The following is a 24,861-nucleotide window of genomic DNA, read 5'->3' on the forward strand; positions in this document are numbered from 1 at the left end:
CACCAAAACGCCTTTAACCTGTAAATCCCACATGACGGCTGCTGGTGTCACCGCTGACTCAGAGGTCAAATCCATAAACGTCCCAGAGGTCAGAGGGGTCACCAGTGAGACACAAGGACCGAACTGTAAACACTTGTTGTTGTATATCTAATCACTGCTGTGTGTGAGTCATGAAAACTCATCCTGACTCCTCCCACTGACCCACTGTGTTATCGGACCTGAACTGATGCCACACCGTTGACCTCCGTTGACCTCTGTGACCTCTGTGACCTCTCGTTTGCCGCCGCAGATCAAAGAGTGGGAAGAGGGCGAGATGGACAAGCCGATGGAAATCGACGAGATCCGAGTGGACCCCTCCCCCTTCCAGCTGGTGGAGAGAACCTCGTTACACAAGGTGAGTGTGAAGGTCGAGCACGGAAACCGTTGGGTTGTAATTCTGAGGATGACCTTGTGAGTGACCTTCTGACCTTCAGACCTTCTGACCTTCTCCCTGTGTCTCCTCAGACTCACACCTTGTTCTCTCTGCTCGGGCTCAGTCACGCGTATGTGACCAGCATCGGCAAACTGGTGGGAGTGGTGGCGCTGAAGGAGGTGAGGAACTGCATCTCTGCACCTGTAACTTTCAATATCTGTACGATGAAGATAGTCCATGAGCAGTGTTGCCACAGTTACTTTGAAAAACTTAGTTACTTTACAGATTACTTGATTTTAAAAGTAACTTAGTTAGATTACAAGTTACTTGATTTTAAAAGTAACTAAGTTAGATTACAAGTTACTTTATTAGTTACATTCAGCAGCTGCCGACAACACCCCCGTCACCGCAATATAAAAATAACCGGTTTTGCCAACACTCACTTTATTAGAGGCGCATTTTTAAAAGTAATGTTCACAACAACAATGTATCTCCTGACATTTTAAGTTGAACTTAAAAACCATTTCCTGAAAAAATACTTGTTTTTCTAAAATAAAATAAATACAGTCTTTCTTGACCTGACATATTTAACTGTTAACACTGTAATGGAAAAACTTACTACTTATAATCTACATTGTTTATAAATGTAACTATTAAATTCTTTTCAACATGTTTTATGAACATTGTACCTGTTGTTCACAGCATTAGAGAAGCAAGGAGTGGTTTTACAAAAAGCTGTTCAGTGAGGCAGCCCGGCAGTGACAGTAGAAGGGATCTTGTTTATTATATTAAATTAAATGAGGGCGATTCAACTTTATTGTCACATAGGCTTCATGACCTCACTCCCAGAGACGCAAGAAGAAAATCAAATATATTGTAACGGACTGGGTTTATGTTTATGTTTGGATTTGACGTATGTTCAGTAAAACACTGTGTTGATGGAGCGTTCCGATACCCTGAGGGTCAGTGAAGGGGTCGGGGTGGGACATGTGACTGTTTGGACCAATGGGATGGGGTTGTTGGGAATGTCAGGCCCTCATTGGCTGCTTGTGTTGGGGATCGGGGGGCAATGAGGAAGTGAAGTGTTGTTGATGTGTGTGAGTGGCGGAAGATGATAATAAAAGTAACAAAAAGTAGACAAAATAGTAACGCACAGTGACTTGGAGGAGTAACTTTAATCTGATTACTGGTTTGGAAATAGTAACGCGTTAGATTACTCGTTACTGAAAAAAGGGGTGGGGTTAGAGTAACGCGTTAACGGCATCACTGTTCATGAGTCTATTAGATCTCATCTCAATCTACCTCTTCTCGATTTGCTTTATTCCTTTCGTCTTTCTGTCTTTTCCTATTATTGTCTGTCTTCCTCATCTCTTCTTCATCACTTTTTCTTTCTTCCTGTCCGTCCTCCTCCTCCTCCTCCTCCTCCTCCTCCTCCTCCTCCTCCTCCTCCTCCTCCTCCAGCTCCAGAAGGCCATCGAGGGCTCCACCCGCTCCGGCGTGAGGCTCCGCCCCCCCCTCGCCAGTTTTCGAGACGTCAGCAAACACAAGTCTGTCTCTAAACCTCCCTCCTCCTCCTCCTCCCCCCCCGCTGCTCCTCCCTCCTCCACGACCTCCACCTCCTCTCCCTCGGCTCCCGCCACCCCCCCCCGGCCTCCTTCCTCCTCCTCCACGCCTCCCCCCCCCCACGAGGGTGAGACGGAGGTGTGGATCGAGGGGGGGGCGGGGGAGGCGGAGGAGACCAGCAGTGCCGGGAGCGGGGGGGTGTTCTGCACAGCCAGTCGGAGCTGCAGCTTCGACAGTGACCTCAGCCTCCCCCCCTCCTTCACTCCCCCCCCGGGGCCTCTCTCCTCCTCTGCACCTCCTCCTCCCTCCATCCCTCCCTCCTCCCTCCCTCTCTCCTCCCTCCCTCCCTCCAGCCTCGTGGGGGGGGAGGACAGCGACGAGGAGCCGATGGTTTAGATCAGACGAGCTTAACTTTTTTTATAAAGAATCTTTTTTTTAATGGTTTGAGTTTTTTCTTCTGTTCTTAATTGTGTTGCTCCGGTCGTTGGACTCATTACATTTACCTCCTGGTCCTGGTCCTGGTCCTGGTCCTGGTCCTGGTCCTGGTGCTGGTGCTTGTGCTGGTCCTGGTCCTGGTCCTGGTCCTGGTCCTGGTGCTGGTCCTGGTGCTGGTCCTGGTCCTGGTCCTGGTGCTGGTGCTGGTGCTGGTCCTGGTCCTGGTCCTGGTCCTGGTGCTGGTGCTGGTGCTGGTGCTGGTGCTGGTCCTGGTCCTGGTCCTGGTCCTGGTCCTGGTCCTCTTCCTGGTCCTGGTCCTGGTCCTGGTCCTGGTCCTGGTCCTGGTGCTGGTGCTGGTGCTGGTGCTGGTGCTGGTGCTGGTGCTGGTCCTGGTCCTGGTCCTTGTCCTTGTCCTGGTCCTGGTCCTGGTCCTGGTGCTGGTGCTGGTCCTGGTCCTGGTGCTGGTGCTGGTCCTGGTCCTGGTCCTGGTCCACTGTGGAGGAACGACCTCTAACTGTGGAGGAACGACCTTGTGGACGCAGCCTCAGAGCTCCTCACGGTTCAGTTGATGGATGAAGGAGCTGAAACACCCAGCACCAGTTACCACTTTAGATCATTTAGACTCATAAGGAAGATGTTGTTCAACAGATCTGTAAAAAACCCTTCCTCCCTTCTCCTTCATCGCTCTCATCCCCTCTTCTTCCTCTGGACTCAGTTTCTCAGGTGCTGCTTTTGAAAGTCTTTAAACCTGCAGATTTATCCAGAAGCTTTTCTTCACGTCCGTGTGAATTTAAACTGTTTCTTAAGGGTTTGTTTTCATCCGTCTGTCTGTGGCTCATGTATTTATTTATTTCACTGTTAGGTGACTCAACTGTTATCTCTTTTTAAAACTGTGAACAATGTAGGTAAATAAAGTTTTATTAAGTGAAATGTCTAAACTGTTCCTGGTCCTCTTGTTCCTTTATTTATTTAAAGGTAGGATGTAGAAATATTGATTTTAACATCATCTAAAACAGTTGAATGTTTCCATAGATGACAATAAAACAGAAAGAAAAATAATCTTTAACATCTACATTGAATTTCAGATCTCAAATAAGTTTTTATATTTAATTGGCTTCAAAGACTTTTCTTGTCAGTGTTTTCATTAAATTAAGAAAAACAGATTTCACTTCCATTTCTGCCTCAAAAGCAAAGTTGATTGCTTTTCATCTTAAACTTTATTTTGACAGGAGTTTCTCATCGCCCGAGGTTTTATTTCTTAATTGTCTCGTTAGTTTTTTAAGTAGAGTAGGTGTCGTTTCTTTGGTTTTATCTCATCTGTCATTTTCTACTTTTCAGCCAGAGATTTGGAAATGATGAATATGTAATGTAGTTAAATTAAATCTCCTTCATGCTGTGTTTGACACGGAGTCTGTCGAGGTGATTTAACGTGATTAGAGCTCCGGTGTCATTATTCAGCCTGACTGACGTCTCGCTGCAGCTCTAAAAGTCCTGGATTCTTTCTGAGTTTTCGTCAATGAGGTGATTCTTGTTTCAAACTGCGGATCCTCTCGTCGGTTTGATTCCCGGGACGAGACCTCAGAGCGGACGAGGGGACGAGGGGACGAGGAGACAAGGGGACAAGGGGACGAACAGAGGACAGATGCTTCTGGTGCATCGAGGTCTCTGGAGCGTGAGAGGGAATCGTTCTCTTCAGCCGCTCGAGACTCGGAGGAGAGATGATGGTGAAAGTGATGTTGTATATATTCGTCTATAAACTACATCCTGTGTGAGTTGGTGATAAATCAATTTGGACGTAGAACCACATGTGACAAATTAATTCCTCTGTTGTTGTTTATCACTCCGCTCCATATACTTGCACACTTACTTCACATCATATGTGAAATGTGTTCATATAAACCATACTGATATTATTTATCATTTTATACAATAATATTGTCTTTTGCACACTCTGTCTACATATTCTTACACTCATAGTATATTATATTATCTATTGTATAGTCAAATACTTATATTTATACCTCTACTATATATCATATATTATATCATACTCTCTGTATATTCTTTGTATATATAAGTCTATATACACATATTTATACATGTGTACATGTTATAATTATAATTATTATTATTATATTATTACTACTATTATTATTATATATACTGTTGCTGCCATTATTACTATATACTGCTATTATATTGGTATAATTACTATCATATATAAATATATATTATGTTATTTTATATTCTATATATACTGTACTATTTTTATAAACTGTCTAACAATAACATTACCATCATATCATCAGTACTATTACCATCATCTTGCCACTGCACCTTATCTACCTATTTATCTTGTGTTTCTGTTTTTATTCTTTCTACCTCAATATTTTTTATTGTATTGTATTTTATTGTATCCAAATATACCGGCTGCTATGACAACTTAATTTCCCTTCGTGGATGAATAAAGTAATCTATCTATCTATCTATCTATCTATCTATCTATCTATCTATCTATCTATCTATCTATCTATCTATCTATCTATCTATCTATCTATCTATCTATCTATCTATCTATCTATCTATCTATCTATCTATCTATCTATCTATCTATCTATCTATCTATCTATCTATCTATCTATCTATCTATCTATCTATCTATCTATCTATCTATCTATCTATCTATCTATCTATCTATCTATCTATCTATCTATCTATCTATCTATCTATCTATCTATCTATCTATCTATCTATCATCTAGATTCTCATGTTGAAGTAGCTGAAACAAAAATCCACCATTTGCAAACTGGCCTTTTTAAAGTGAAACCACAACAAACACACAAAAGCCTCAATGAGACGTCCACACTGACGCTTGGAAACCAAATTGAAGTTTCTAGTTCATTTTCTTTAGATTCAAATAAACAATTTAAACAGAAAGAAGATTTGTCTTCAACTTCCTTCTTTGTTTATCTTCCTGTAAACCAGCAGCTTGATGGTGATAACAACAACAACCAGGAGTGAAACTGGAACAGACCAGCACCAGAAGAAAGATTCCCAGAATATATATATATATATATTTTACACACAGAAAAAGCTACATTCATACAAACATACATTACAAACATACAAGTCTTACAGTCGTACAAATACATATCAGTTTATTGGATTTTTTTCTTTTATTGTAAAAAGCAATTTGATATGTTATTACTTTGTATACTGTGTTACACTGGTAGGGCTAGGTCACTGTTGAAATGCATGCACTTTCCTGTTGGTTGTGTCCAGATCACGCGTCTGCAGATGACTCCGAGTGCACGCCACACGCCAAACGCCACAGGCCACACGCCACACGCCACACGCTCCGAGCGCCGCACGCCACACGCCGGGTTCACGACATCACAGCCGCTCAGACAAGCTGTCAATCAAACCCAAGCACACGTGGAACATCAGACGACTCCCTGACCAGGTTCATTTTATTCTCCTGCAGGTTTACACACACACACACACACACACACACACTTCTGCTGCACTCCGGGTTATTTGCAAAAGCGGTTTGACCCGACGTCTTTTCGTGTCTGAGTTGGTTGTATTGCACTGAATTGTTTTTAAACTATTCTTCCTCTCGTCCTACGTTGTCTTTTTTTGAGGTTTTCCCCTCCGCCCGTTCGGCTTTGATCCCGGAGGTCGAACCCAGAATCCATCTCCTCCTCGCACGCCGTCGTTCAGAAGTCACTGAATCTGAGTTCATCACCTGCCACGGAGTTTATTAGTTCATCGTCTCATATTGTTATATTCCACATTTCCCTCGTTGACCTTTGGGGTCAAGTCTGTTTACATTACATCCAACGTTTCCATCTGAAAGAAGTCTTCTCCCAGTTGCTGTGACTCAAAGTGGGTAAATAGGTGAGAAGGGGGCGGGACAATAGTTTGATTGATTGATTATTGGAGTATTTGTTTCCTGTTTTTGTCAGTTTGTGACCACATGATTCAGTTGGTCGCCACAAACACGACCGAGCCCTCCTCCGCCTCCTCGTCCTTCTCCTCCAGTGATTGGACGACGCAGGGCGTGACCTCGAACGGTTTCCTCGGCCTCAGGAACTCGATGCTCTGTGCTGAGAGTCCGGGACTTGAACCTCGGGTCGAGTGGACGTCGTCCCTCAGCGGGGACGGACTCAGAGAGTAGCGCTCCGGCTCCAAGGTCAATGTGACCTCTTGAACCTGTCGACAAGGGAAAGGAAGAGTTGAAAAGGACAAGTCGAGCTGTGCCACAGGTGAGTAAGACTTTCTTCTACCTTATTAATAACTTCTACTTTTTAAATTGATCACCTTCGTGTGAATCTCTCTTGGTGGCCGTGGATCATTAAAAGGTCTAAAGTGAACATCGCTGTCAAATTCCTCTTCTCTGTTTAACCGAAAAAGAATTAATGGTGTTGATATTAATCTGTTTCTTGTTAAGTTTATCTGTTAAACACTTTTATGAACATGGAGGACACATTTGAGACAGTGGGAATCAAGGTGGTGGAGTCTAAAGCTGATTTCAGACCAAAACTCTGGATAATGTCTGGAAAAATTAGTTTTGGGGACATTTTCCGAAGTTTGTTTCTCATATGAAGAAGCAGCAGGAGGCTCCTCGTCTTCTTCATCCTGAGATGTTTGTGTTCTTCCAGTTTCTCGAGCCTCATGTGTTAGAAACCTCACCATTGTCCTGCCTCACCTTCGTCAGCTCCTCCTCTTCCTCTTCGTACTGCTCCATGAAGTCTTCAGACTCGAGCTCGGGCTCCTCCCCGACCGTGTGGACCAGTCCTCCCACCAGTTCAGCCATGAGTCCACTCAGCTGCCCGGCCATGTCCACCTGCAACCAGTGAAGTGGACAGATTTGTTGCTGGTTACATTCTGCAGCACTGACTTCAAGCTTTTCAACGGGTTACTGGAACATTCATGTGTGTTCAACCAGCGCCTGACACCAGGACTTCAGCTCCGGTGAGTCCTAACAAGCAAAAACTGAAAACACACACAAGGTACGAGGAGAAGAGATGCACAAGCAGAGTCAGAGTTCTCCTGGTCCGGGTCAGCGCTGGTTCCCTGTGCAGGAGGAGGAAGAGAAGGTCGGCAGGTACAACACACACAGATGCTGAATCCAAATGCCCGGGGGGGGGGTTGTAACGGTGTGGACCTTGCAGCATGCTACTCTGAAGACCAGGCAGAGTTCAGAACCTCCGGAGGCAGACTCCATCAGAGCCACTACAGGCCGTCATGCAGAGGTTTGGGCAGTGCTCCATGCAGAGACCTCCAGCCTGTCTCCTACCTTCACAGCTTCCCTGGCAGCTCCCCCCATCACTCACTGCACTACAGATGTCTGCTAAACATCTCAGCTGGTTTCAACAGAGCCAGGAAGAAAACAGACAGATGTGAGAGTCAGGGATGACGAGGAAACAAGTTATTCTGCTCCAGATTACAAACAAGATATTCCTTCATGTGGCTGATGATGCATTAACACCTTGTTGACGAATGTCGCGAATTCGCCTCAAACCCCATTCCGGTCTTTATATCCCACTAATACCTGATTGTGCAAATACTACACATACCATGAAGGTATTGGTAGTACTCTGCCGCCATCTAGTGGTCGGAGTGGAGAATACATATTAGCCCCTTGTTACTGTGCAGCAAAGTTATTTTGAGATATTAAGCTGTATTTGAAATACTGTGATGATGGAACAGCAATGATTTTACAGAAACATATATTGTTATTCAAAAGCAGCATCAATATAATAATCTACATACCAGAGACTGGAAATTTTGTTAAATTACGTTTATGCCCCATCATGCCTAATGTCGCTAATTTGCCTCATACCTAAATTTTATATCTATTGTATATGCTATATTGAAAGTAACAATCTCCACTTAATTTAGAATCTGTATGACAGCCAAAAACACAAATAATATTTTTTTTTTTATATAATTGGAAATTAATTCAGGCAATAAGGGGTTAAACAACATGGAGCCGAGTGGATAACAATAACAGGAGAAGGAATAATCAGACATGAGGTCAGGATGACTCAGAAGTGACTGGAGGAGCCGGTCCTGTTTGGTCAAGCAGGATTCATTAAACCATCCCCAGGACCCCCAAGACCCCAGTTCCAAGTCTAACCATCGGGAGGTCGTACCTGGTGCGGCTCCACCTGCGCCGCCCCCCACAGGTCGGCCAGGCGCGGGTGGGTGGGGGGGCAGAGGCTGTGGATGGTGTTGTTGGGCGTGGCCTGGAGGGAGGGGGAGCCGCTGTGTAGCCTGTGATCCATCGTCTGACGAGAAGAGAAACAAGAGCATCAATGAGGAGGCGCTGGAAATAAGTTTATTATGTTTGCAAGTCATTATTACATATAGTCTCAGAAAGAAATATAAGTTATTTTTGAAAATCTGGCAGCTTTATTTGGAATACATGTATACACAACCAACGGAACCATAGGACTGTAACTATTTGGAGTTCTGAATTACATTATGTACTGTGTCATTGCGGTATTTCTCTGTGATGTGTCATCCTATGCACCAACTTTTTTGTTTTTTTGTTTTCTCTTTGGGGGGGGGGAATTATTTACTTTATTTATTTAATTAGTTTTATTTCATCTATGTGTGTATGCTTTTATTTTGTTATGTCATTTTCTGTAATGTTTAATGTAGAGTGTTGTGTATGCTCTGCATGTTCTCTTGCATTGTGAAAATATTTGGAAAAATAAAATATTCTATATGTTTCCAAGTCATTTATTAACATGTAGAGATGAGTGTGAACACAATGTGATTTCAGCCTTAAACAATGATCTGCATGGTTTTGTTGTATTGTTGTTGTTAAGGTTTCAGACACTTTTCGTTCCAAAACTAACGACAACGTTTATTCAGACTTTTGTTGGAGGAAGATTTTGGACTTTTTCTTTTCACTTTGCATCTACTTTTATTCTCCCTCTGAATCATGAGTCACGTCTGCAGGGAATCGTCTGGGGCCTCTTATGCTTTCACCCAAATTGACTGACTTATTGAAAATCTTAATTATGAATGTAATGTAATATATTCAACAGGCTCTTTTCACCCACACACTACACACAGCCAAGCTAACGAGCTGGTTTCCATTGAGGTCGGGGATCACTGCTCCTTCTCTGAGACACCCCCCCCCCCCCCCCCGACCTTCTCCAGGTTATTATTTCATAACTCTCAGTTATTTAATGAGCTCACAGAACGTGGCGATGCCAGAGAAGTCATCGGAGCTGGAAACGTCTCCGGGGGTCACAGTTCATCACGACTCACTTCATTAGAGAAAACCCACCGGATCAAAGTCAACAGATGATGTGGAGTCTAGTTAACTTTGTGATTGGGATGAATTTCAACTTTTCAACTTCACCGAATCGTCTGATGAGTGAATGAAATGTAATTAAACTGAAATAAGATTCACTGGGGATCATTTGTTTCACTGCAGGATGATCCGTATTAAATATAGATATATATATAATTCACATCTTGGGTCGAGCTCCAGCTCCTGTGTCTCTGACGTCTTTTCATCAAATAACTAATTGAAAACAAACTTATAAGAAACAATTAAACATCCATCTGCAGCCAGCCACCAGGGGGCGATCAAGACACTTTGGCCTCACTTGATGAGCTGTCATGTTGTCCATCTTTTTTTTTACAGTCTATGATTTTACAATGTGTCATCAAACTTTAACCGTATTAATGCTTTTAATTGTGGGTTATAGATTCTGTAGAAAAAGGCTCAAGTTGTTATAAAAGACACATTTGTTCACATTATACGTGCAAAATTGTTAAAATAAATATGTTCTTCATTCAAGTTCTATATTCATACATTTCTTTGTTGTAAAGTTTGATAATGACATCTCAAGCAACACGGACTCAGCATCGCCCCCAGCGCGCTCAGGGCTCTTCAGTGACGGTCCCCCTACCTGTTGCTGCTGGTACTGCAGGATCTGCTGCTGGTAGAGGTGCAGGTGCTGGAGGTGCTGCAGCTGGCTGTGCTGCTGCAGGGCGAGTTGGGCCTGGTGCTGCTGGATGAAGCTCCCGACCGAGCCCTCGAACCCATCGCTGGGCGTCCCTCCGACTCCGTTGCTGCCACCTAGAGCATCGGGGTGGAAACTGTCAGTGTCCCGGGCCGTGAGGCGCTGTCTGCACAGAGACAAGGTTTGATCCTCACCCGCAGCCAGGATGTAGGAGCCGGCAGCCGGGGAGGCCACGCCCGAGGGCTGGCTGGTGATCGGGTCCCAGGCATCTGAGGACGACAGGCAACACACAGTGAGACGCAGGAGTGAGGCCACACGTCTGTAGCCGAGCGCTGCAGCAGCCGGTCTGAACACAGGAAGCACACGCGTGTGAAACCAGAGGAACCCGAGCCGAGCGGAGGGAGAGGCCACGGTGTAACCCCCGGGTTCTGATCAGAGGCCTAAAGAAAGTGTTAGGTCTTAGATGGGTTTTTAATTACTGCTACATTCAGTAACAAGACTCCTGTTTTATAACGTGTCTGTAGTTCTTCTTTCAGTGATATTAATATAAGATATTAACCTGCAGAAATAAAACTACAAACAGACCAACATTGAACTGATCAGAGGCCTAGAGAAAGTGTTGAATACGTTAAGATCTTACCTACCAGGTCTTAGACGTGTTTTTAATTACTGTTCCAATTAGTAACAATACTCCTGTTGAGCTTTTAAAAGAGTTTTATAACCTGCAGTAATAAAACTACAAACAGACCAACATGGCACTGATCAGAGGTGTAGAGAAAGTGCTAGGTCTTAGATGTGGTTTTAATTACCGCTACATTCAGTAACAATACTCCTGTTTTATAACGTGGCTGTAGTTCTTCTTTCAGTTCTTATTTATACTTTGTATAAATATTGGTAAAAAGTGAGTTAATAAGAAGTAAACAGTGAGTAAATATATACTGGTTTCCTATTTTTTATTGCTCTCCTATGCATGTTGTATTTATTGCGTTTTTATGTTTCTATGTTCATTGTATGCACCAAAAACCAGAGCAAATTCCTTGTATGTGTAAACGTACTTGGCAATAAAATACTTCCGATTCTGATTCTGATTCTGATTCTTCAGTGATATTAATATAAGATATGAACCTGCAGAAATAAAACTACAAACAGACAAACATTGAACTGATCAGAGACCTAAAGGAAGTGCTAGGTCTTAGATGTGTTTTTAATTACTGCTACATTCAGTAACAATACTCCTGTTGAGCTTTAAAATTAGTTTTATAACGTGTCTATAGTTCTTCTTTCAGTAATATTAATATAAGTTAATAAAACTACAATCAGACCAACATGGAACTGATCACAGATGGTCTGCAGACACCTTCTGTCAGGAGGAAGAACTCGACTCTGGTTTGTCTCGTCACGTTCCAGACTTTACGTTTCCTTCACTTGCAGAAACCCTGAAGACGAAGAAAGAGGCTCGTGGTGGAAATGAAATTCTGCAGAAGAGCGTTGCAGATTATTCTTGTCACTCAAATATCCAACTCTCTCATTTGAGACCTTGTGCTTTCTACCTCTAGATTCCTCCTGTCGGTCCAATCTCTCCTTGCTGCTCATTAGCAGTTTCACTCACACACACACACACACACACACACACACAGTGTAATGACCCTAACAGGAGGCTGATCCTAAGTGGTGTTTTACTCGTGTGTGTGTGTGTCTGCTGTACATGTGTGTTGGTGTTTCATGCTAGCTAAAGTGCCGAGCGGAGCCCATACGGTGCATTAATGAGAGCGCGGCTTAGTCCTTGTGCTAACCTCCAGGATCCCTGGGGGTCCGGGCAGCGAGAACCAGAACTCAAGCGGTTTACAGAGGAACGTGCTGTGGACAGGGAACGCAGCCTGAGGTGATCTGACTGTTTCCTGTGACGCTCGATGCAGTTTCCTCATCTCAGCCGAGAAAACGTCTGTGTCATCGTCTCATGAGCAACTGAACTGAACAGATTCCGTCTGAATTCAAAGTGAAAACCTCTCACAGCTTAACTCCGACAGCTTAACATGTCACTTCCTCATTCAGTCTCTTAAAGGTTCCTCTACGCTGCGTCACATGGTGCTGTGATGTCAGAGGACAGGCTGTCGTGTGGATTTGTGGTTCGGAGGTTTTCTGAGTAGCTGCCCAGGAGCAGTGACACGCAGAGATGTGCAGCTGTGTCTCTGACCTTCAGACGACCTCTGCAGCTGGATGGGAGCTGACGAGCCTGTTTCTAGTTTCAAACCAAACTGTGAATCTGCTCGACAGGAAACACAAGAGCCGAACGTCCAGAGACACGAGTGGGAGCCGTCTGACGTGTGTACATACGTGTGTGTGTCGTTAGAACGGTTAGAAATTAACTAAGTATGTGTGAAACCTATGTTGTAGTTGGTGTCATGGAAATTATTAAATCTAACTGTTCTTTTCTATTATGTAACACAAACATGATGTTCTATGCTCAAAGTACAGGTGGAATGACCTAAAGAACATATCTATACATTCTATGTAATATTTGCCTCTGCCAGATACCAGTAAATGTCTCTTAGTTTGGCCATAGATGACCTTGTGACTATTTGATGTTCTAATGTCTCTTCCCTCAGGAGAGGAGGATGCTGTTGCCTCTTCTCTGATTGGTTCCAACCACTGAACTCGTCATACTCGCGTTGTATCGGTAGATGATGTAGTGACCGTCAGATTGTATATTTAAGACAGCCTTCCTCTCAGCCAAATGGTCAGACCTTCCACACCTGCAGTGGTGTTGGAAGCTCTGTCCCACTTGGCCAAGTGTTCGCTCAGAAACTCTGTTTGTGTTCAACTCTATTATCTGTAAATTGTTTCCTTGACCATTCATTAAATACTTTGATATCATTGAATTGATCACTCAGTCTGATGGTCTATTTCCTCACCAGGGAATTAAAACAAAATTCCCAGCACAGTTGGAAAGTAAGTTTTTGTAGCTCTGTCTAAAGGCTTTTATGACCTTTCTACTCACATATACAAACTGTTGAAATGTTTTATGGCTTGGAGAGTTTTAATGTTCTGAACTGTGTATGACCTGAACACTGTTAGACCCTTGAGACCCCCAAAGAACTGAATGTATGTCTGCTTATCTCCAAAGGATACACATGTAAATCAGTTGTCTATGTTTAGAGAGATACAGAACCAGTCCTGATTGGCTGAGAGAGATTAGTCCTCCGATATAAGATCATGTATTTGACCGTCCTGCATCTTCACTCTTACAATCTCTGATATTATTGGAGAAAGGAAAAAAAATTCTTGTATGGAAATTCAACAAATGTTAAGACACCATGACAACACTTTGTCATTATCGCAATTTAAAATTGAAGACACATAATTAAATGATAGACGAGATAAAGCACTATTTTGTGAAAAAGGCAGCGAGTGAAAAAGAATTATAGCCTGTTACACATGTGATCTTAGATATGGTTAAATGGTTTCAGAGCCTCTTTCTTATTACTCATCATTATTTTTAAATACTTAAAATTGTAGATGCACTTAAATCTGCTTAATTACAATAGCAGGAGTTAGCAAACTGAAACCCACCATCCATCAAGCAGCCTGAAACCATTGTATTTGACTGTCCTGCATCTTCACTCTGAGAGCCTTGTGGTTTCCCTGTGTTGTTCCTTTCTGCAGAAAGCCCCTTTATTAAATACACGTAGATAACTTTGGTGTTTCCAGCCTCTTGTATCTCCAGATTTCCATCACACAGGTCCGACCTCACACCGCAGCAGTGACCCTGCTCGACCTCTAGGGGGCGCTCAGGACCGTACCTCTGCTGGTGATGCTCTCCTGGTTGACCTCGCTCAGGTGGGCCACGCTGCCCGGGTTCGATCCGGCGCCCAGACTCTCCCCGTCCATGGAGGTCCACCCGAACAGGGTCGCCTCGGAGATGGCAAACTGCTGCATGATGCCTGAGGCCGGGGGGGGCGGGTGGGGGGAGGGGGGGCGGTGAGATTAACAGCAGCATTTAACGAGTCATAGAAACCACATTAGAGATGAATTACAGAGGCAGCAGCAGTTCATTAGGGAGGAAAACAAACATGAGGTAACAACAGACATTAACATATTAACACAGAGGGATGAATTTGAATGTTGCAAAGAAATACCTGATGAAATTATGAATTTAAGTTTTATTTAAATGCTAGAAAAGGAACTGGAACCATTTAGATTTTCACAATATCAGTGAAAACAAAATGTGAATCGTTGGCTAGAAAAAAACATTTCTCACCAAAAGGGCAAATATTTGATTTCATGATTCTCGATGTTGACTCGTTCAACTTGGGACAAACCATAAACTGTAAATAAAGATGGACGACTTGTCTCCACCTCCCGCCCCCATCGTTACAGATGGTATAGTCCGGACCACCTGTTCCGTCCGGACCACCCGAGCTCTCACCTGCAGCGAAGCGCGCCTCCTTCTCGCCGTCGCTGAGGTCGCTGTAGGCGTCATTCTCCAGCCTCCTGATCTTCTCCCTCTGCAGGTTGGAATGGCCCGCCCCCCCCGGCGGCCCGGCGGTTGGTTTGCCCCAGCTCTGCCACTCGATCATGTGAGCGACGCGGCCCTGAGCCATGGCCGTGGGCTTGGTCACTTTGTCCTTCATGGTGCGACTCACGCCTACAACAGGTGCACAGGGGGGGGTGGAGGGAGGAGGAGGAGCAGACCAGCCACAGACACACAACACACACACACACACACACAAAACACGCACCAGACACACACACAAACACTGTCAAAACCACTTTGTGTCTCCAGTTGACTTCACCTCCGTCTGAGGCTCGGGGGGGGATGGTGAGAAACTGGGATGTGATGGAACTGATTGAAAATGTCAATGAGGTCATAACTGTATTGATATGGATGAATTCAGGGAGATGGTGACTGGTTATGAGACTTTGACAACAGCTCAGCAGCAAATGTTCAGGATTATTTTTATTTAAAATACATCTGAGTCTCTGAGGATCATTTTTCAACTCGTCCTGAAATTCAAACAGATTTAAATCCCAGTTAACTAGGGAACTTCTACTGGAGAGTCGACTCTAAATGGATCATAATCTACTAAATTAACTTCAGTATCAATAAGGGTTGCAAAATTCCGGGAATATTCAAAGTTGGAAACTTTCCATGGGAATTAACGGGAATTAACGGGAATAAACGGGAAATGTTGTGGGTAATTTATACTAACTGTATTTACCTTGTCATAAACAGACATAAATATAAACATTTAGTTGTGTCATAGGCTGATTTGAGCCCTGAGGAAACTTTGGGCACTTGACTATATGCTTCTGCATCGTTGTGTCATTCTTAACATAGGTCTTTGCACAGTATTTGCAAATGTACACAGCCTTTCCTTCTACATTGGATGAGGTGAAATGTCTCCACACATGAGAGAGTGCACGTGGCATTGTTCTGTAGAATAAGATGAGAAAAAAGTTTGTAAAAACACACTAATGCAATGCCAGAGATATAAATAGTTAGCCAAACAATTGGAATCGTCTGTAAACATATTTTACAATTGATGGATAAATGAATGGAAATAGTCTAGATGAACAGATGAACAATCCTCAATCAGCATGCTAATATATTTTCCCAGTAATATCATGGAAACTTACCTGACTAGTCCTTCACTCTACAGCAGGCCTCAATAGCCCTGCTGTAGAGTGAAGCATGCTGGGAGTTATCTGTGCATGTGATGGAAGAATGACCAGTGGAGGGTTGAAACTCAACGTTCCATACATCTTTAAAATAGTGTTTTAATGATGTTTTTATTGCTCAGCGTTTAATTTGCGTATTATTATTTTTTTCAAAATTCCCCAAATTCCCGAGCTAAACTTCCCATGTAAAGTTTCCTGGAAGTTTCTGGAAACTTACCGGAAACTTTCCACCCCTTTGCAACCCTAGTATCAATTCTTCATGTGAATATAGAGAAACGTTAAATTCTGTGGACTCGTCTGACTGTAAACAGAGTTCACAAATGTTCCCTCAGAGTTTGATTCAGCGTCAGACGACAGCTGATTGGCTCCGGGGCTGATTCTGCATCGGCTTCACTTTCTACTTCCATATTTATCTCCGGTTTATGGTCTTTGCCCCTGAAACGATCCAGTGTTCATCTTGAAGATGTAATTCTTCAGTGTCTTGAGATAATAACAGAGAAACAGTAGAAACATTAATTGTTCTGCTCTTGAATTAATCTGAATCTGGAGTCTTGAAACCCGACGGATGGAAACGTCTGCTGCTCAGATTCAACATGTGAAAACTCTCTGTGATTTAATCCAATAAAAGCTTCGACATTCAGATGTAACTAAATTATCTGATGAATTTGTCGTATTCATGAATCTCTGGTTCGTGGTGCTGGACTGGAGCCAGCAGGTCAGAGGTCAGAGGTCAGGCCCGGTCGCCCTCTGTGCTCATTAACAGTTTGATGAATTGAACAGAAAAGGATAAACGCTGACGTGCAGATATTAACGTCACATTAATAATTAAAGCCGCTGCTCATCTCGTGGCAAACAGAATAAATGAGATTCATTCGACTTTACGCAGCTAAAGGAGTTCCAGCGCTCGGCAGAGGAAGAGGAGGAGGAAGAGGAAGAGGAGGAGGAGGAGGAGGAGGAGGAGGAGGAGGAGCCTGATCCTCGGGGGGGTCAACAGAACGCTGGTTGAGGCTGATCGATACAAGAAAGGAAAGTCGAGTCAAACAGATGTGAGTAAACACAGAGAGAGAGGGGGGGGGCGAGTTACAGGCGTGGCTATAAATAGAAACACTTCTTCTCCATTGGAAAAATCAACATTTCCTGCAGAGTGTAATCGGGGATGGAAATAGAAATGAGACGGATGAGGATGAGGGGGGGTGGGTGGGGGGGTGGTGTCGGGGTGTCGGCCAATCAAAGGCTCCGAAAAGAAAAACTGATTTATTTAAAAAACGCACAACAGCAATGACACAAAGACTCTGTGGTTCTGCACAGAGCGTCAGACTGTGACGCACAAAGAGAGAGGAAGCACACAACAGACACACAACAGACACACACCACACGCCACCGCATCACACCAGCAGTACCGCCACACAACAGACACACAACAGACACACACCACAGTTCACCACACGCCACCATGCCACACAACAGACACACACCACTCGCCACCACGTCACACACGCCACCAGCAGTACCGCCACAAAACAGACACACAACATACACACACCAAGCACCACCACGTCACACCATAGACACACACCATAGACACACACCACAGACACACACCACAGACACACACCATAGACACACACCATAGACACACACCACAGACACACACCACAGACACACACCACAGACACACACCACACGCCACCAAGTCACACAACAGACACACACCACACGCCACCAAGTCACACAACAGACACACACCACACGCCACCGCCTCACACAACAGACACACACCAAGCACCACCACGTCACACCATAGACACACACCACAGACACACACCACAGACACACACCACACGCCACCAAGTCACACAACAGACACACACCACACGCCACCAAGTCACACAACAGACACACACCACACGCCACCAAGTCACACAACAGACACACACCAAGCACCACCACGTCACACCATAGACACACACCACAGACACACACCACAGACACACACCACAGACACACACCACAGACACACACCACACGCCACCGCCTCACACCACAGACACACACCACAGACACACACCAAGCACCACCACGTCACACCATAGACACACACCACAGACACACACCACAGACACACACCACAGACACACCACAGACACACACCACAGACACACACCACAGACACACACCACAGTTCCCAACACGCCTGTGGATCTGCCTCATGAAGTCACTAAAGTAAGAAATCTCACTTACTTTAGTTTCATTGAAATTAAAAAATCTGATTTGAATTCCATCAATGACGAAATGTGTCATTGACGTCTGCTGTTGATATCAATGGAAGGGGGGGGGGGTAAAGTGAAGGGGGGCACCCACAGGGGCGGCCATGTTGGTTCCAAGCTCCGCCTCCTCCTCCTGCTCGAGGGGGAAGTCGTGTGTCGATGCAAACGTTTGTTTCAAAAATCTGCTGTTTATGGAAAAGGTCAAAAGATCGTTCCTGTTGTTGTTGTTGTTGTTGTTGTTGTTGTTGTTGTTGTTGTTGTTGTTGTTCAGTGTGTGAAGCGGATCTTTGGCCTGAGAGCAGCTCAGCAGCCGAGTGGTTTTATTATTCAAATTCATTTTAACGTGTTTAGTGTTGTTCTGCTGCTGAGCTGCTCTGAAGCCAGACACACAATCTGAACAACACAAACACACAATCTGAACAACACAAACACACAATCTGAACAACACAAACAACAAACAAACCAGGAAGGATCTTCTCCACGTTCAGTTCAACCACGAGTTCCTCCTGGAGCCCAGGGGGGGGGAAGTGGAGGCAACATGGGGGTTGTGTTACCATCAGCACAGACACACACCTGACACACCTGTCAGAGACGACTTAGCCAGAGCGCCGATCCCGTAGCTGTCGTTGGACTTCCTGTTGTTACGAGGCAGGATGGAAGTCGTGTCCTCCATGGACAGCTGAGGAGGAAGAGGAGGAGGAAGAGGAAGAGGAAGAGGAAGATGGAGATAGAGATGGAGAGCAGAGACAGGAGAAGGTGGAGGAGAAGAAATAATGAGACGGGAAACATGACAAAATAAAGATAAGAGAGAAAAGGTAATAAAATAAATTGAGGTGTAGAGAGCAGATGATTGAAGATGGTTTGAGAGAGAGAAGAGGAAGAGGAGGAAGAGGAAGAGGAAGAGGAAGAGAGAGAGGAAGAGGAAGATGAAGATGAAGAGCAGAGACAGGAGAAGGTGGAGGAGAAGAAATAATGTGACGGGAAACATGACAAAATAAAGGTAAGAGAGAAAAGGGAATAAAGAAATTGAGGTGTAGAGAGCAGATGATTGAAGATGGTTTGCGAGAGAGAAGAGGAAGAGGAGGAAGAGGAGGAAGAGGAAGAGGAAGAGGAAGAGGAAGAGGAAGAGGAAGAGGAAGAGGAAGAGGAAGAGGAAGAGGAAGAGGAAGAGGAAGAGGAAGAGGGAGATGGAGATGAAGAGCAGAGACAGGAGAAGGTGGAGGAGAAGAAATAATGTGACGGGAAACATGACAAAATAAAGATAAGAGAGAAAAGGGAATAAAATAAATTGAGGTGTAGAGAGCAGATGATTGAAGATGGTTTGAGAGAGAGAAGAGGAAGAGGAGGAAGAGGAGGAGGAAAGGAAGAGGAAGAGAGAGATGGAGATGGAGATGGAGATGGAGATGGAGATGGAGATGGAGAGCAGAGACAGGAGAAGGTGGAGGGGAATAAATAATGTGACGGGAAACATGACAAAATAAAGATAAGAGAGGAAAGGGAATAAAATAAATTGAGGTGTAGAGACATATGATTGAAGATAGTTTGAGAGAGAGAAGAGGAAGAGGAGGAAGAGGAGGAAGAGGAGAGGAAGAGGAAGAGGAAGAGGAAGATGGAGATGGAGAGCAGAGACAGGAGAAGGTGGAGGAGAAGAAATAATGAGACGGGAAACATGACAAAATAAAGATAAGAGAGAAATGGGAATAAAATAAATTGAGGTGTAGAGAGCAGATGATTGAAGATAGTTTGAGAGAGAGAAGAGGAAGAGGAGGAAGATGAGGAAGAGGAGGGAGGATGTGAAGGGAGGAATAAAAAGGAAAGTTAATAATTCACAGCTCTGGTAAACGATGTTGATATTCTGTGGCTGAAGGGAAACAAAACGATGCTGGAAGTGCTGAAACGCACAAAAAGGAGTCGGCACCAAATCCTCATGAAATCTTAGAGATTCAGTTTCATCAGCAGTGAAATGAATAATTTATTATATTGAGTAGAAAGTTCATCTGTTAAAAGTTGCAGTAAATATTAGATTCATTCATTAGTTCGTGTGGGTTTGATTTAGCAGATGTTTGTGTGATAATGACCGAGTGCGTTGTTTGTGTTGTTCTTAATCCTGCATCACTTATCATCTTTATTACACAGTCTCTGTTCATAAGTCATTGTCTCATACAGCCTCAGACAACAGTGTGATATGTAATAAGCATTGTTTGATATTTATGGCTGAATTACTTGATTCCATATGTTGTTGCTTCTCTCCAGAACAAACTTGATCAGTGTTTGGGAAACTGCTTTGAATCCAGAAGCAGGAAACAGAGAGAATCCGATCCGATCTCAGAGCAGCCGCCTGAAGCTGATCACGCTTCTCTGAGCTCGACTGAACTTCCTGGCGTCGGCGCTCGTGGCGTGGCGAGCAGCCGCTGATGAACCCGGAGACGGATCCCAGCTCCTAATGAGCTTCTCAAAAAAAATTCTCATATTTTGAGTTAAAGCAGTTTAATAACTTCAAGAAGGCAAAGTGCTCTGCTCCCTCTGTGACGTGCACGTGAAGGATCCTCCACGTGCACGTCCTATCGTCTTCATGTGATAAAGTGATGGAGTCGAGTCTGCAGCTGTTCTCACATCTGTCCGTCTCTCAGTCTGGAGACAAAGACCATGTCTCATCCTGTCTCTGTGTCATGAAGGACAAACCAGCGCCACCGTCCCCAGGAGCCGCCATCGAGAGCTCTGACAACATGTGGAGCTAGAATCTGATTGGTTGATAGTAATAATGGCAGCAACACTATATATAATAATAGTAGTAATATAATAATTATTATGATAATTATAACTATTGTATTGTATTATTATAATAGTAGTAATATAATAATAATAATTATAACTATTATTATTATATAACTACTATTATTATATATACTGTTGCTGCCATTATTACTATATACTGCTATTATATTGGTATAATTACTATCATATATAAATATATATTATGTTATATTATATACTATATATACTGTACTATTTTTATATACTGTCTAACAATAACATTACCATCATATCATCAGTACTATTACCATCATCTTGCCACTGCACCTTATCTACCTATTTATCTTGTGTTTCTGTTTTTATTCTTTCTACCTCAATATTTTTCATTTTATTTTATTGTATTGTATTTTATTGTATTCAAATATACCGGCTGCTATGACAACTTAATTTCCCTTCAGGGATTAATAAAGTAATCTATCTATCTATCTATCTATCTATCTATCTATCTATCTATCTATCTATCTATCTATCTATCTATCTATCTATCTATCTATCTATCTATCTATCTATCTATCTATCTATCTATCTATCTATCTATCTATCCATCCATCCATCCATCCATCCATCCATCCATCCATCCATCCATCCATCCATCCATCCATCCATCCATCCATCCATCCATCCATCCATCCATCCATCCATCCATCTATCTATCTATCTATCTATCTATCTATCTATCTATCTATCTATCTATCTATCTATCTATCTATCTATCTATCTATCTTGGTTGATAGATCTGTGGTGAAGTCATCAATTAACTAATTAGAACTAAACCTACTAGTGGAACTTTGAATCTCAAAATGAACGACAAGGAGATCACACCTCTGCCAAGCCGACGCTCTGTCTCGTTTATCTGGATCCTCTCTAAAGGAAATGGGAACTTTCATTTTGTCATTCCCTGCTTCTCCAGAAAATATCATGAAATTTGGCCGAGTGGTTTTTGTGTAATTCTGCTTTTCAGCGACGAATGCTGATGAGAACATCTCCTCCCTGGTGGAAGTCATCAGTGCTCCTGTTCTCTGCAGCTCCTGAACTCTGTGGCTTGAACAGGAAGACGTGTGTCTCTGTGAGATAATTAGAAATAATATTAGAAAAAGTAAGTAAATAAGAAGTAAATAGTGAGTAAATATAAATTGTTTGTTATTGTTTTTCTTATGTGTGGTGTATTTATTGTGTTTTTATGTCTCTATGTTCATTGTATGCACCAATAACCAGAGCAAATTCCTGGCAATAAATACCTTCTGATTCTGATTCTGATTCAGGCACAAAATAAACAAGGTGCCAATGAATTCTGCTGAGGGTTCGTAAACGTCTGAGCAGACCAGAGAGAAAGGTAGAGAGGAGGAGATTTGACAGGAAGAAGGAGATTGGGAACATAAAAAATGGTTTTAAGCTTCAGCAGTTTGAACATTTACAGTCGGGACATTGAGGTTCTCAGCAGTTTCCATCTGTTGAATGAACCACTTCCTGTTCTGGTTGATGTGAAACGCTCAGCGCCACTTTAAAAGATCATAGTCTGTAAATAAAGATGGACGACGTTTTTCAACTTATGCCCACGATCCAGAAATGAAGCCAAAAGCTCTCGGACAAGAACGCTGCCATCTGAGCTGCTGATGTCATTTGGGGCCAGAGTCTCTTCAAATCTTAAAGTTGCATTTAAATACGAGTTTGGAGTCAAATGTTTAAATTAACCTGAAGGAACCTGACATTTATATATTTAGTATTGACCCGTTTCATTCTCAACTGTAAAACACAATAATAAGAGGATATAATGTTTGTGTATCTGAATAACATTAAGCTCAGAAATCGATCTACACCAGTAAACTGTGTAACATGTAAAACAGTGAATTCACAATGAAACTGATTTTATCTCATCACCCGAGTGGAAGCGTTCGAGAGAGAGAGAGAGAGAGAGAGAGAGAGAGAGAGAGAGAGAGAGAGAGAGAGAGAGAGAGAGAGAGAGAGAGAGAGAGAGAGAGACGATGAGGAGAAATATAGAGATCCGGTGAAATGACGAGTGGTTCTGGTTTTCATCAGCTGCTCTTTGTCCATTTACCTCCAACGTGTCGGTAACCAATGGATACCGTTCAGCAGTGACCCTGTTGCTAGGGGCAACATCACATCTGATGCACGGACCAGGCTCCATCAGTTCAGTGAACTCAAACACATGCAGGAAAATAAACTGTTTTAACCTTAAAACAAACAATTGAGCGGATAAATTGAGTAAATTCACTTCTTTTGTCAAATAAACTTGACATTCATTCAGTTCTACTTGAATCCTTTAGTTAATGTAACTTAATGAAGCTCAGATTCTATATAATCATGTTGAAACTAAAATATTGAAGTCAATTGGACTCAACAACTGTTTTTGTTTGCTTTAGATCAGGGGTGTCCAAACTACGGCCCGCGGGCCAACTGCGGCCCGCTATCCATTTTTAATTGGCCCGCATCAATGTCTAAAAATATAATTTATAAAAAAAAAAAAAAAAAAATGTTTTTTTTTTTTTTTTTTTTATGAAACTCAAAATTTAGTAGCGCTCAAATAGCACTTACTTAAAGCACTTTGTTTTGCTTTATGGGGCCAGGCTTCTTCGACAGGGGAGAGGCCGGCGCATGCTTCTGTGTTTCCAGAGACACGCAAGCACGAAAGAAGGGACACGCAAGCACGCAAGGGCTCTTGCGTGCTTGCGTGAGGCTTGCGGGCTGCGTATAGTTACAAAAATTGGTGAATGCACGCAAGCACGAAAGAAGGGGCCCGCAAGGCTGTGATTGGTCCACCAACTACATCCTTTCCAGAGTCATATTTCCGGTTTCATGCCCCATAATACCGGCAGAAACCAAGGAAGATTTAGAAGAACGGTTATGGACCGAATAGAAGAGCACTTGGCAGAAGAGATCTGAAAGTATGACCACTTGTATAATCCGTCACTGACTAAATACAAGGACACGCAGATGACTTGCAATTCCTGGAAGGAGATCTCGGCTGACGTCGGTTTGCAGGTCGACGAGTGTACGAAGCTGTGTAGAATGATCAGATCGACAAAGACTGCCACACACAAAGAAGGTGTCTCTAAGGTTGTCTTCGACAAAAAACGTTACTCCACCTAGTGGTCTGGTGGTGAATTGCTTTGATGACTTGCTAGCTGTCCCTCAGAACGCCACGCCCCCCCCCGCCCTGAGCGACGTGACTGTCAACAGTCCACTCCAGGGCAGGGGGGCGTGGCGGCTCGAGTGGCCCAGTCCTTGGTATTTTTTTCTGTATGTGGCCCTTGGGACAAAAAGTTTGGACACCCCTGCTTTAGATGAAAAGTTGAATCAATAAGAGACTTTTACATTTTTTACATGTAGAGCAATGCATTCTGGGAAATCGATGAGAAGTTAATTAGCCGGTTTGTTTCTTTACAAAACTAAATTAAATGAGTTTGAGTTCAAGTCATTCAAATCCTCATCTCGAGTCCAAAGAGCAACTTAACTTTATTTTAATCTAAAACGTGTAAGTTAAAACTAGACGATCCACATTGAATTAACTTGCATTTAATCAAACTTACAAATGTATAGTTAGGTTGCAAGAAAAGATGAGTTGATTCAATATTTATATATATATGCGTGTGTTTGTATACACCCAGATTATCAGTCATGGTCATGGATCAGTCCACCGGCAGCAGAGGGAACATTTGGTTTTCTTTGCTCTGGAGAT

General features: G+C 43.2%; 1 protein-coding gene and 1 pseudogene across 1 annotated transcript in view; one reads left to right on the forward strand and one right to left on the reverse strand.

Moving 5' to 3' along the window:
* The window catches only part of LOC133025591 (chloride channel protein 1-like), a 30,609-nt gene extending 28,238 nt beyond the window's left edge, over nucleotides 1–2,371 (forward strand). The window contains exons 22-24 of the mRNA XM_061092297.1: nucleotides 290–394; nucleotides 505–591; nucleotides 1,874–2,371. Coding sequence (XP_060948280.1) covers nucleotides 290–394; nucleotides 505–591; nucleotides 1,874–2,371 — 690 coding nt within the window. The remainder of the gene's footprint in view (nucleotides 1–289; nucleotides 395–504; nucleotides 592–1,873) is intronic.
* Nucleotides 2,372–6,394: 4,023 nt separating this feature from the next.
* Nucleotides 6,395–19,023, reverse strand: LOC133025669 (uncharacterized; annotated as a pseudogene).
* Between the last annotated feature and the right edge of the window lie 5,838 nt (nucleotides 19,024–24,861).

This window comes from Limanda limanda, chromosome 19 (assembly GCF_963576545.1).
Source record: "Limanda limanda chromosome 19, fLimLim1.1, whole genome shotgun sequence".
Lineage (NCBI taxonomy): Eukaryota > Metazoa > Chordata > Actinopteri > Pleuronectiformes > Pleuronectidae > Limanda > Limanda limanda.